General features: G+C 39.1%; 1 protein-coding gene across 1 annotated transcript in view; it reads left to right on the forward strand.

Moving 5' to 3' along the window:
- The window catches only part of WDR70 (WD repeat domain 70), a 132,580-nt gene extending 127,468 nt beyond the window's left edge, over window positions 1–5,112 (forward strand). The window contains exon 19 of the mRNA XM_008630649.2: window positions 4,353–5,112. Coding sequence (XP_008628871.1) covers window positions 4,353–4,437 — 85 coding nt within the window. The 3' untranslated portion in view covers window positions 4,438–5,112. The remainder of the gene's footprint in view (window positions 1–4,352) is intronic.
- Window positions 5,113–12,016: the final 6,904 nt, after the last annotated feature.

Raw genomic sequence — 12,016 nt, forward strand, 5'->3', positions numbered from 1 at the left:
TACTAAGCATTGTCTAATCAGGCCCAAATGCAGCTTTCTTCTGTACCAGAGAGAAAGTGAGGGTGAAATTTCCCTCTTCAACAAGGTAAACTGGAGTTCTTGAAAATACCTTTCATTTCAGTGATGTTGCCTCTATTTTGCAGTCTTTTTGATTGCTGCTTGTCACTGTCAAAAGGGAATGACTTGAAGCAAGAGTCTGTAGCTGTGTTGTGTTCACTGAACTTTTTCTCAAAGGCAGTGCCAGTGTGTGAAGTGTTAGTCATGTAATGGCTCAAGTATCATTAGTTGAAGAATCAGGACTGAACAGAATGTCTTGTAACAGCACCCTTGTTGATATGCCTTGGTATATTTATCCTAAATCTTTTTTTGTAAATTGGTAGTTTTGAGAGGGGAGCCCCTGAGATTTAGGGAAGAGTTAGGATGGTTGGTGGGGTAAAGAAACAAAAAAGGTGCCTGATGCTGAAAACCTTAACTTTTCAGTCTGAAAAGGACCTTTATGGCATTATTCTGGTTTCCAAGCATGCTTGAAAATCTTTTTTCTTTGCTTCTGTGCAATATAAACACAAATTTCAAAAGTTACTTTGACATGAGTCACATGTTGTGATATGTAGTTGTCATCTCCAGCTGGTTTTGCTGCAGCAGTATTATTTATCTGCTAGTCCGTGTCAATGAGCTACTTTTACTGGATCCTCGAAAGGCAATTAAGAAAAACAACCCATAACCAGAGGGATTATGGTGACTCTAAAGCAGTCTTCCTGGCCCCTGGAAATTTTCTAGAGGTTTGCATATCTGAATATCTTGAAAACCACTGAAGTAAAGAGAAAGCACATAGTATAAATAAATCATGCTAGTTTGTTTTCCCGTTTTTGTTTGCAGCCTGTTACCATAACCCACAATAGGAATGCATTTTTCAGTGTATGAGATACTGGTTTCAGCTGACAGTCATGTGGAAACATAGGATCATAGAACAATTTAGGTAGGAAGGGAATGCCTGAAGTAATCTAGTCCAAGCTCCAGCTTCAAGTGCATTCACTTAGATCCGGCTGCTCAGATCCAGTTAGATTTGGGTTGTTCAGGGGCTTGCTCAACCAAGGTTAAATATCCTCAAGGATGGGAATTCCCACACCTCTCTGGGCAGCCTGTTCTAGCAATCTGGTTGGCAGGCACAGTATGCCCATGCAAGTCCATGCTGCCTGTTCCCTACCACCTTCATGTCCTTTATGCATCTGGAAATGCCTTCCACTGGGAGTCATTGCACAGTTTTCCTAGGAACTCAGGTTGGGTAGTTCCCCAAATCCTCCTTGTGCCCCTCACAAAAATTCTTACTTTTTCTTGCCAGTGAAAATCTCTCCCAGTCAGCATGACATCTCATTGATGACAGAGTGCCCTTGCAATGACATGGGGCAGCTCCCTCAGTCCCTCTGGATCCACCCATCTGATATGGATTTTTGCATGTCCAATGAGCTACAAACTCTCTGCCTTCCTCTTCCTGTTAGAAATGTCTCAGTCCCTACCAAAGATTCTGCTGTAGTGTAACAGTACTGCAGGCCTGAGGACAGACCTTATCAGGGAAGAAAGGAGCCAAAAAAAGCACGGAGTATCTTGACATTTTCAATATGCTATGTTAGTGGTTTACCTGCTCAATAAAGCACATTTTCCTTTGCATTCTTTTGGCTGTCAGTGTTGCTGTAGAAGTCCTTTGTTGTTGCCTCTCACATTTCTTTTCTGTTTCAGTTCCATCTGAGCTTTGGCACTCCTAACTCTGTTCCTCCGTGTTCATGTAACGCCTCTGTTCCTCTTAGCTGAGGGTGTCCTCATCTCCTTTGTGTTCTTCCTTTTTGGACTTCGTGGTTTATCATGGTCAGATCCATATGCATCCACCCCAGGCTACTGCCAGGCTGTACTTTCTTCAGATGAAATGTAATCTGTTTTGAGGAGATTTCCTCAAAGATCAGCCAGCTTTCCTCAGGCCCCTTTGCCCTCCATAGTATTTTGCCATGGGATCTGCCAAACAGATCCCAAACAAACTGAAATCAACCCCCAAAGTCAAGGATAAATAAAACTGAGAAATTTGATGAGGAAAAAGAACACAGCTTTCCACATGTATTATTTAGCACTCAGAAATAAGAATATTTAGAAGTAGAAAAATTGTTTTTATAATTTTTATGTAAATATTAATCATACAGCAAACTTCTACTACATTTGCTATCTCCAGTGTAGTTACTAAGCAGAAAAAAATTGTCTTTTAATTAGATTAAGTGATCACTGCTGATAAAGCAATAACAAAAACAGTGTTTTAAAATGGTCAGGCATATGAATCACCCTAGGTGCCCCAGTTACAGCTATGTAGCTTGTGGAGGTGGAACAGTTTACATTTCAGCTGAGGCTACAGCTATTTCATGGTAATTTTAAAAAGTGAAGTAGCAAGCAGACTTGATTTCCTCTGTATGTTTTTGCTTTAGCTGGTTACTGCTTGATTATGGTACAGTTTCTCTCTTCTTTTTTTTTTTTTTGCTTCCCCCCCCCCTCAGTTTTCCTGCACTCAGTAGCACACTTACATTATCTGAAGTCTATGACTTTTTTCTGTACCACTCCTATCCTGGAAAAAACGTAGGTTTTGCTGCTTGTTTGACAAATTTATTCATTCTTCTAAGTTGGAAATGCCTATCTGAATTATGACAGTTGCAGGTTTGTGGTCAGAAATTACAGGCTTGCACTTGGTTAGTTGTGCTTTACTAATGAAACTCTTAATACTGATGTCATCCTAGGGGACATTTAGATACTTTTCATCTATTGGGGTAAAAGGAAGGTACATTGTTAAAATGGGATAAATAAACCTCTGTCAGTATGTCTGGGAAAAAAGAGAAGATTCCATACATTCTTCCTCTTCAGCAGCCAGCAAAATCCAGTATTTCAGCTTTTTTTTTTTTTTTTACATCTTTCTTTAGCAATGGGTTAAGGAGAGTTTATGTACGTATTTTATAATGAAATTTTAAAATAGGAAAATATTTTTTCATCTTAGTTCTGGTTTCCATGGACACCAGAAGGACTCATCTAACTTTCATAGTATAGGTCTTCATCTGGGTGCAAGGTCTGCTACAGCCTGCACCCAGGGACCGCGTGCCAGTCAGAGCTCTGCAGTAGGGCCATCTCTGGAATTATCAGTATGACCCTTTCCTCAATCGCAAGCTTGGAGGATGGAGAAGCAGGCAGGGCAATAGAAAGATCCTGTATGTAAGGGGAGTTTTCTTTGACTAGTTTTGGTGCCTTTTGGATCACTTAGTTAACAAGTGGAGAATCCTTCTCTTTAAGAGCTGATGTCTTGCTATTACTCTTTGAAGTCAGAGGCAACATTGGATTTTGCCTATTGTGTTATGTAAGGCAGGCATAATTTTTTTAAGGTTTCTGCATTGTGTAGAGTTTGCCAAATAACAGTTGCTATAATAATAATAATGCTTCACATCCTTAGACTGTTGCAAAAACATTAGTTAATATAGTAATGAGATGATGACTGCCTTGGCTGCATTTTATACTTTGTCATGTTGAGAAGGTGAGCACAACCAGGATCAGAAATCTAATAGTTTCAGCTCTGTAGTGATTGTGCTGAGAATTAGGTTGGAAAAGGGAACTGTGCAGTTATTGAAGAGTAAAACAGGGGAACTGAATGTCCAAACAGTTTATTGAATTGCTACTTGATACTGCATTCATTTAGAAAGTAATCAATAATTACTTTTGTAAAGTTTAAGCGGTATTTAAAATTCAAATAAAGAGTGGAGGAATTGATACCATCACGCTTGACTGTCAGATACACTGTGTTCTCATATGAAGGTCATTAGGTTTTTTGTGGTACAGTAGTGTTAGGTAAAGTCTCTGGAGGAGAAGCTGTTTTTTCATGCATAGGCTTAGCCAGAAATCTGGCTTAACTGTTCTGTTTTCACTTACTGGCTGCTGTTGTTCTATAGTGTATCAAAATGGAAGTTTCTTTTTAAAAAAAATCATGGAATGAAGAGACTCTGCTTTTCTAGCATTGAAGTAAATGTATTTGTTCCTCACATCTATCTTAATTTTATTCATAGAATACATGGATACTGATTGTAAACTAATGAGGAGATAATACTTGCAAAATACATGTGTTTGTTGTGCTTTTTGCCTGTGAGCTGCAAGTTTCTTCAGTTCTGAGAAGGTTAGTTGATAGGTTAATGTCAAAAATAAAAAATGGACAAGTCTAGAGTGCTCTTTTTTTGGAAGTGTCTATATGTATCTATCTCGTTTGTGTCTAGTGCCTGTCTAATACAGTTTCTGATAAAGTATTGTAGTCTGACCACTGTTCTGATCTTTTTAATATTTTCTAGAACACAGCCAAAAACAGTTTTTGCGGAAGTGGAACCAGAAGATGATGAAACAGACAAGCCAGAGTGGAAAAAACGTAAAATTTGAAAAATAATTGCTTTAAAGAATCATTTTAGAGCATTTGAAACGAAACGAAATGTTTATTTCTTTATTTGGGATAGTGGGTCAAAATTTGAAAGCAAAAATTACTTCAATTTATAAAACTTGCTGCAGTATAAAAAAGGGCTTATTGAATTACACTGGCTTAATCCCACATCTGAATTTTGTAATAAGGAATTACTTATATTGTGCAAATAACTCCTCTATGTCAGTTACTTAGCTTTGTGAGTTAAGTGAAAAATATTTCTTTATAAATAGTGAATTCATTATATTGCCAAATGTTTTTCATGACTGCCAACTTTACAAATGCCGTGTAATGACAGTGTTCAATGAATTCAAGTATACAAATAAAATAGTACAATTCTTCAGACTCCTTTTTGTTTTTCCCAGGTAAGAGCTAACAAATTACTGCTTTACAAATGCAACAAACTTTAGATTAGTTATTGTGTAATATTCGAGTTTAGTTCATTTGTGTGTTCACATTCAGTTCACGCTCATGTGAATTTTAGAAAACATGTTTTCTAGTGTCTGTAATTCTTTGCATGATATTCCTTTTAAGTATGTGTAGTATCTACAGCAGATTTTATACAGCTTTTATTTTTAAAAAATGTGAAATTGCAATGGACAATTACATAATTTGGCGTAGTAAAAATAATGTGTTCATTACTGAGTCAATGTAAAATTTTGTTCAGGCTTCCTTATCCCTATTAGTTTGTATGAATGAGTTTTAGGATAGAGCAGATCTGTATTCATTACCCAGGTCTTTGTGTGTATTGACCTTGTGTATATTGACTTTGACTCTGTGTATGCCTGAATTATGTATATCCTGCCTTACACTCTCTGAAGACTGATACTATTCTTTATAAAGTAGTTTGTCTAAATATGGAAAGTTTTCCCTTTTTTACACAAAATTGCAGTTCTGAGTGTCATAAAGGGAAGGACAGATTTAAAATTAATGAATGTGCTTTAGAGAAGGATAAAGAACCTAGGTTAGTTTCAGGCATTTATGTTGTGATTGTAACACAGTATGCTAAGTATTGTGATTATAATAATACACAATATAACAAGCAGTCTGCATTTCCACTAAGAGTAGAGAGTAACAGACATGATAAGCAATCAAGCTTTCTTATTTATGAATAGGTTCTGGAGGTGTATTTTAAGACTATATTTAGTAAAGCCCTTAATCACCTTCCTAACCTCAAGACTGTGGTCTTGATAGTCAGCAGAACTTAGACTTTTTTTTAAGCATTGTTCTGCATCACTGTTTCATTATATGATTTCCTTTTCCAAGCTTATCTTTCTTTTTCAATTATTATTTTTATACTTCAGTGAAAACTAAGCCCGGCTTCAAAAGGTATAATGAGAAGCATTGGCATAAAATACCCACAACAAAATATTTCCACTGCTTTCACTAGTGTAGTCTTTTGATAACAGCAGAACTTCACTACATAGTCCACAACTTGTCTTTGACCTGTGTGGAATTATTTTAATACATATGTATGTATAATAGCAAATTAATGTTTAATTTACAATTGTAGCAGTAATATGTAGAATGAGAGACTGAGTAGACGGGTGGAAAGTAAGTGGTGAAAGAAAAAAATTCCAGATAAAGAGGAGCTGTTAACAAAATCTGCTAATGACCTCCCAATGCACTCCCCCCCAACAAAAAAACGTAAGATGGCATTGCTTCATTTAAGGCTATTTTTTGTCTCATGTTTCATCCAACTATTGCCCTACAAAATAAAGTATTTTCAAAAAAATTTCTGTAAAATCTCAATAATTTTAAAGGATTAATATGTTCTTCATTTTAGGCTGAATATTAGCATTTTATCTTTTCCTTTGTTAGTTGTTCACTGAGGCAGTGTGACTTAGGGAGCAGAGCTGCAGGGGAAGGCAGATGAGGAAAAGTGCTGCAGCTGTTCTCTGAGAATGAGAGGAACATCTCCTTTTATGTTGTTATTCATATCAGCTAGATCTTGTTTCTGTAATTCTTAAAAGAATTAGTTCCGTAAGTGAACACTGCAAAAGTTCTGTTAGAATTTCTCTAAGTTTTCATCGTTGTTACTTGCAGTGATTGTCTTGAATGACTGTTCTAGCAGCCTAGAACTTAAAACAGTGCCTGTGCAGATATGTATTAAAAACATTTAAAACTAAGTTTCATTTGTACTTTAACCCTTGGCTCGGTTCATTTGGCATAAGCCTTAAACTAGGTTTCCAGGAATGTTCACCAACAAGGAACATCTTAATGCATTTTTAAAAACAATTTTAAATCTTGAACAGCTCAATGGTAAGAGGTAATCTGATCAGAAAGAAGATGTGAACAGTCTGCTTGACCATACCTGGGATAGTAAATTCTTGATTCAAGCCTTTGAGTTGTCTTGGAAAACATCTTAACATTAAAAATACTAATACAAATAAATATTTGCTATGGCAGATGGAACTCTGGATGCAAACTGGAGTATGAGAAACAGTATTGTATTAAATTTTTTAAAATCTAGTTTTCTTATAAACTTGACAAGGCTTTTAGCAATTGCCAAGTTGTAATCTTGGTCCTGTGTGTGTCTGTATTTAGTGTTAAAATGGCTAGAGTCCAGAGGGGAGTTTGTTTCTGCGTTACTGAAACAGGGTGGGCTTATTTTGTTTGCTTCCTTCTAAGAGTTGTTTACAGAGGTACCACAATCACTGCATGCAGAAAGGCTTCCATGGTGCTTTCTCCAAACCTGGATTTTTCTGTGCAGCTTCTGGATGTTTTTTATAGTAATTTATGGTCTTTATCCCTTTGTGCTAATGACAGTTGTAGACCAACTGTTAGGTACCTCTTGCCTGTCCATAGGGCCAAGGCATTTCCCTCCAGACTGTTGCAGCCCACCAGCTACTAGCCAGCCCGATTTCCCATTCCTTGTTTGTTTTGTGTTGCTGCCACTGTTACAGAGGTCTGAATTTGACCCTTTGTCGTGTCCTGTCCTCATTATTCCTTTTCTATCTTACTATTTAAATTTTCTGCAGCAGGTAAGAAGATTGACAAGTCCTGGCACTTTCCTCTGCCTGTTTGCAGCTATTTGGTGACTGTTTTAAGTTCTACTCTGATCTACTTAACCCTATGACATATAATTTACTGAAGGCGATGCTTTTGCCTCCAGTTTTTGTGATTGATTGCAAGATTGATTGCAAGAACTGTGAATTTGTGCCCAGAGGGCCCAGTTGTTGGCTCCTTTCTCGTGATTCCGTGCCTAATTTCATGTTCCTTGTCCCAACTGCATTTTCTCTGTTGCGGAAAATTATGGATTATGGGAAAAGAAACCATGATCCTTTCTCCTATCACTTCCATCTCTGCTGGACCCTGAGGACTGTTCTGCAATGAGTGGCATTGCTGAGCTGAAGTGCCATCCTCTTGGTTAGATGTTTATCCATCAGTTTCTTTGACCTGATGCCTTCAGGGGTGTCCAGCTTGAGACATTTATAGCTCACATCTTCTTTTAATCATAAGAATTTTGATGTGGCCCGTTAGTCACAACAGTATTGCAAAATCCCTCTTATATTTTTTGTCGTGTTAAATGCCTGTATGTCCTTCTAGGCTGTCTTCTCAGCGATGGGAATTGACTGGAAGTCCTACAGTTACCCCCATTGAAAATCAGCAGGTTTGGTTTGACTCCTTACCATGGGCAGTCTGGGAGTTCATGAGGTTCTGTCCACTGTTGTTAATCCTTGCGCTCTTCTAATCTGTTGGACTTCCATGCATACACGTGAATAAAGGATTTGATAGTTGTCTATCAGAGATGTCCTTATGCTTGCCTGGAATTGAAGCATAGATGTATCTTATTAGATCAGTTTTTAAATCTGCTAGGATTTTTGGCTAATCCCATTAAACACAATTTTGTGTACAGTATGCACTCAGTATGCACTTCGTCCCATGGGACTTCAGCATCTAATTACTTCGTGCAATCTGGATAGCTCTGAAATGTGAGATATTTGTCTGTAGCATATGATTCCAGATGAAATTTGCTTTGGATGTCAACGCTTCCCATCCTACATACAAAGGTATTGTCTCCCACTTCGGCAGCAGTATCTTAGGTCAGCTTCTTGGAATCTATGTGACCTTCATGTCACTAAAGCACTTTGGCAATAGTTTGGCATTTTTTTTAATGGCTGATGATCAGACAGTTCATCTTGCTCTGTGATGACTCAAAAGGAGAATGATTGAGAAAGCATAGCCATTATGTCTTATTTTTTTTTTTTTTTTTTTTTTTTTTTTAATCTTAGCTGTCCCATGGGGCTGTTGTGTTTCAGGCTGGTGTAGTTTTTGTTACTCTTTCAAAGAAGTATTCCCCTGGGCTCTGAACTATTTCCTTGTTCTATCATGAAATAGAAGACACAACGGATTAATATCTGCAATAGATAAATAAGGGCTAGATGGGTCCTTGAGAAGTTCTGTAGTCCATCCTTGACTCAAATCATCTGTACCTGAACAAGGTCTGGCATGTTAAGTGGATCTTTAACCACTACCATGATAGACCCTGCACAGTCTCCCTAAACAATCTGTTCCACTGCTTCATTCTTCTTAGGACTAGAAGATTTTTCATCATCTCTAAGAAAAACATTCTTGCAATAATTTAAGACCATTATTTCCTATCCTGTTCCCAGCAGTCATTGAACTAAGTGTATGTTGTTCCTCTTTGCAGCAGCTTTTTATTATGTTTGAATTTTATTATCTTCTCCTATTCCCTCTTATTCTTTCACTTTTTCTGTATGATTTATGTTTTCTGGAATATCATCCGGGATATCTACCGTGTTCTGATTGTCTGTATTTCCTGAAGTGCACTGCCCACAATTTATACAGTGTTTCAAAGTAAGCTACTTTTTTAGCACTACTGAGTAAACAAAAGAAAAATGTTTGCATGTCTCATTACAGTCACTTTTTTTTCTCTGCAGTTTGGCCAAACAGGTTTATGTTCAGGACCTGTTCAGTTTGAAGTCCTCTGGCTAAAGAAAGGTGCAAACAAGACCAAATGTCCATTCAACAACACAGGCTTTAATAGGTAATATTTAGGTGTATAAGGAAGGAGAGAGTGCAAGCAGAAAATGGTTACCACTGTGGATCCAGTGGCTTTGGTCCTTCACTGCCCTGGGCTTCTTCGTGGTGCTGGGGTGGTCATCAGGGGTCTTCTCTGGAAGTCATACAAAGCAAATACCTACAGAATCAGGCGTCCTATTTCTGACCCTAATTCTTGCACTAGTGCAGTTATTTCACTTGTAAACCATACTGCAGTTGAATGTTGGGGTGAAAACTATCAGTGTCTCTCCTGCCCCGGGCAAGGTCAAAACTGAAACTTTATTCCAGTTTGTGCAGAGGCACCTGTGAAGTTTTCTGCAATAAGTTTTCACCATCCAGCTTGTTTAAGGCATATTCTGGAAATGTCACTAACCCTTTCCTTGCAGATCCTAATCCCACTAAGTGCAGAACCCCCACTGCTGCCCAGTGAATTCACCATCTAGTGGTTATGTATTATTCTTTTGAGTTTTGTTCTTTGTGCTGAACTTCACAATGAAGACTCACACAAAGAACTCATTGAGCACCTCAGCCTTCTCTGTTTCAGTTGTTACCAGTTCATCCTTCTTGCTTACCAGCAAGGGTACAATTTCCTTCACCTTTCTCTTCTGACTTATATCCTTACTTCTTGTTATTCTTCACATGCCTTTGCAAGCCCAGTGCCTTGGCTTTACTTACCCTGTCACTACACACCCAAACCATATCGCAGTAGTCTCCCCAAGTCACCTGTCCCTCTTCCACTGGCTGTGCATTTTCTTCTTCCTTCTCAATTTGAAGAGCAGATCTTTGCTCAGCCATGCAGTTTTCTGGCCTGCCTTGCGAGATTTCCTACACATTGTGATGGCAAGCTCTTGTGCTCTAAGAAAAGTGGCCTTTAAGTGCTGTCAGCACTTTAGAAAGGACAGTTTCCCAAGGGATCTCATTCACCAACTCTTCAAACATGGAAGTCTTCTCTTCTAACCTTCAGGGTCCTGACGTTTCTCCTTGCCAGGCCCACAATCCTGTGATCACGAACTTCACCAGGGCATGGTAACCACAGCCCAGGCTGCCTCCAGACTTAACCCCTCTAATGGAGCTCATCCACATCAGTGGGCACCAGGCCCAGTAATGCTTCTCCTCGGTTGGTCTGTCCAATACCTGGACTACGAAGTTGTCCTCTGCACACTCCAGGAGTGTCCTGGATTGCTTACAGCTGGCTGTATCGCCCTCCCAGCAGATGTCTGGGTGGTTAAACCCTCCCATCAGGATGAGAGCTGGTGACAGTGATGTACCCTGCAGCCAAAGCAGGAAGGCCTCATCAACAGGCTCCTCTTGATCAGCGGCCTGTGGTAACCTCCACCACCAGGTGTCATTTCTTTGTCCTATCCTTGATTTTTAGCCACAGGCTCTCAACCTGTCTTTGGCTGTTTCCCAGACACAGCTCTTCACAGTCTCTCTCTATCCCTTCCTTGACACAGAGGTCAACACCCCTGCTTCTCCTTCCGTATTTCTTCTGGAAAGCTTGTACCCTTAATTGCAGTGCTCCAGTTACGTGCCTTGTTCTACCATGATAGCAATTGCGTTTCAGTTTGCTAATTGCATAATGGTTTTCATCTCCTCTTACTCATTATCTGTTCCGCGTGTACTGGGGTAGAGGCACTTCAGCCAAGCTGTTGACTACTTCAGCCTTTGGGAGGGGCCCTCTACAACTCCTTTGGGAAGATTTACAGGTATTTCTCTGCTGTTCCCTAAAGTCCTGTTTAATGTTTCCTCACTGACACCTGCTAGAGCATCTTTTTGCCCCACTAAATCTAGTTTAAAGCTTGGCCATAAGTCCTGTGCACTTGCTCCCCAGAACACTCTTACCCTGCTTGGTCAGGTGCACCCCACCTGGTGCCAACATGCCCAGTCTCTCCAAGGCACAGACCCAAGGTCCTAAGCGTGGCACCATCATGCAGCCAGTCGTTCACCCCATCCACTCATTTCACTCTGAGTCCCAGTCCCCTACCAGGAGGGTTGAAGAGAACACTGTCTGTGATCCAGATCCTTTCAACTCCTTCTGAGGGACCTGAAGTCGTTTTTGATATTTTGGAATCTCTGTCCCAGCATCATTTGATCCCACATGAAAGAGTAGTCCTCAGCTTTTACCAGTCTTGGCAGCTGCTTTGCAACATCCTGAATGTGGGCCCCCATAGGAAATTCCATTGCATTTTCTCAGAAAGTGTCATTATTTAGGTCAGATTATTTTGAATTTTCTCTTGAACCTAAAGTTCTGCAACTTTTTACAGCTTCCAGTTGTCAATGGATTTAACAAATGTAGTCCTCCTTCATTCGTCTAAGCCACTATTAAAGTTGGTGGTTAGTAGCAAATCCATAAGGTTTCCCATATGTATGGGAGGGAAATGTTTCATGTATGTTACTTTTCTTAAGGGTTCATAAACTTATAGTTAATGTACTCAGAAATTTTTAAGAAAATAATTGGTTTTCCTAGAAATTGCTGGATAATTCCCTTAATGTCATTTCATTCCAGGGTTTTTTTCA

The sequence above is a fragment of the Corvus brachyrhynchos genome, unplaced genomic scaffold, assembly GCF_000691975.1.
Source record: "Corvus brachyrhynchos isolate BGI_N302 unplaced genomic scaffold, ASM69197v1 scaffold42, whole genome shotgun sequence".
NCBI classification, from domain to species: domain Eukaryota; kingdom Metazoa; phylum Chordata; class Aves; order Passeriformes; family Corvidae; genus Corvus; species Corvus brachyrhynchos.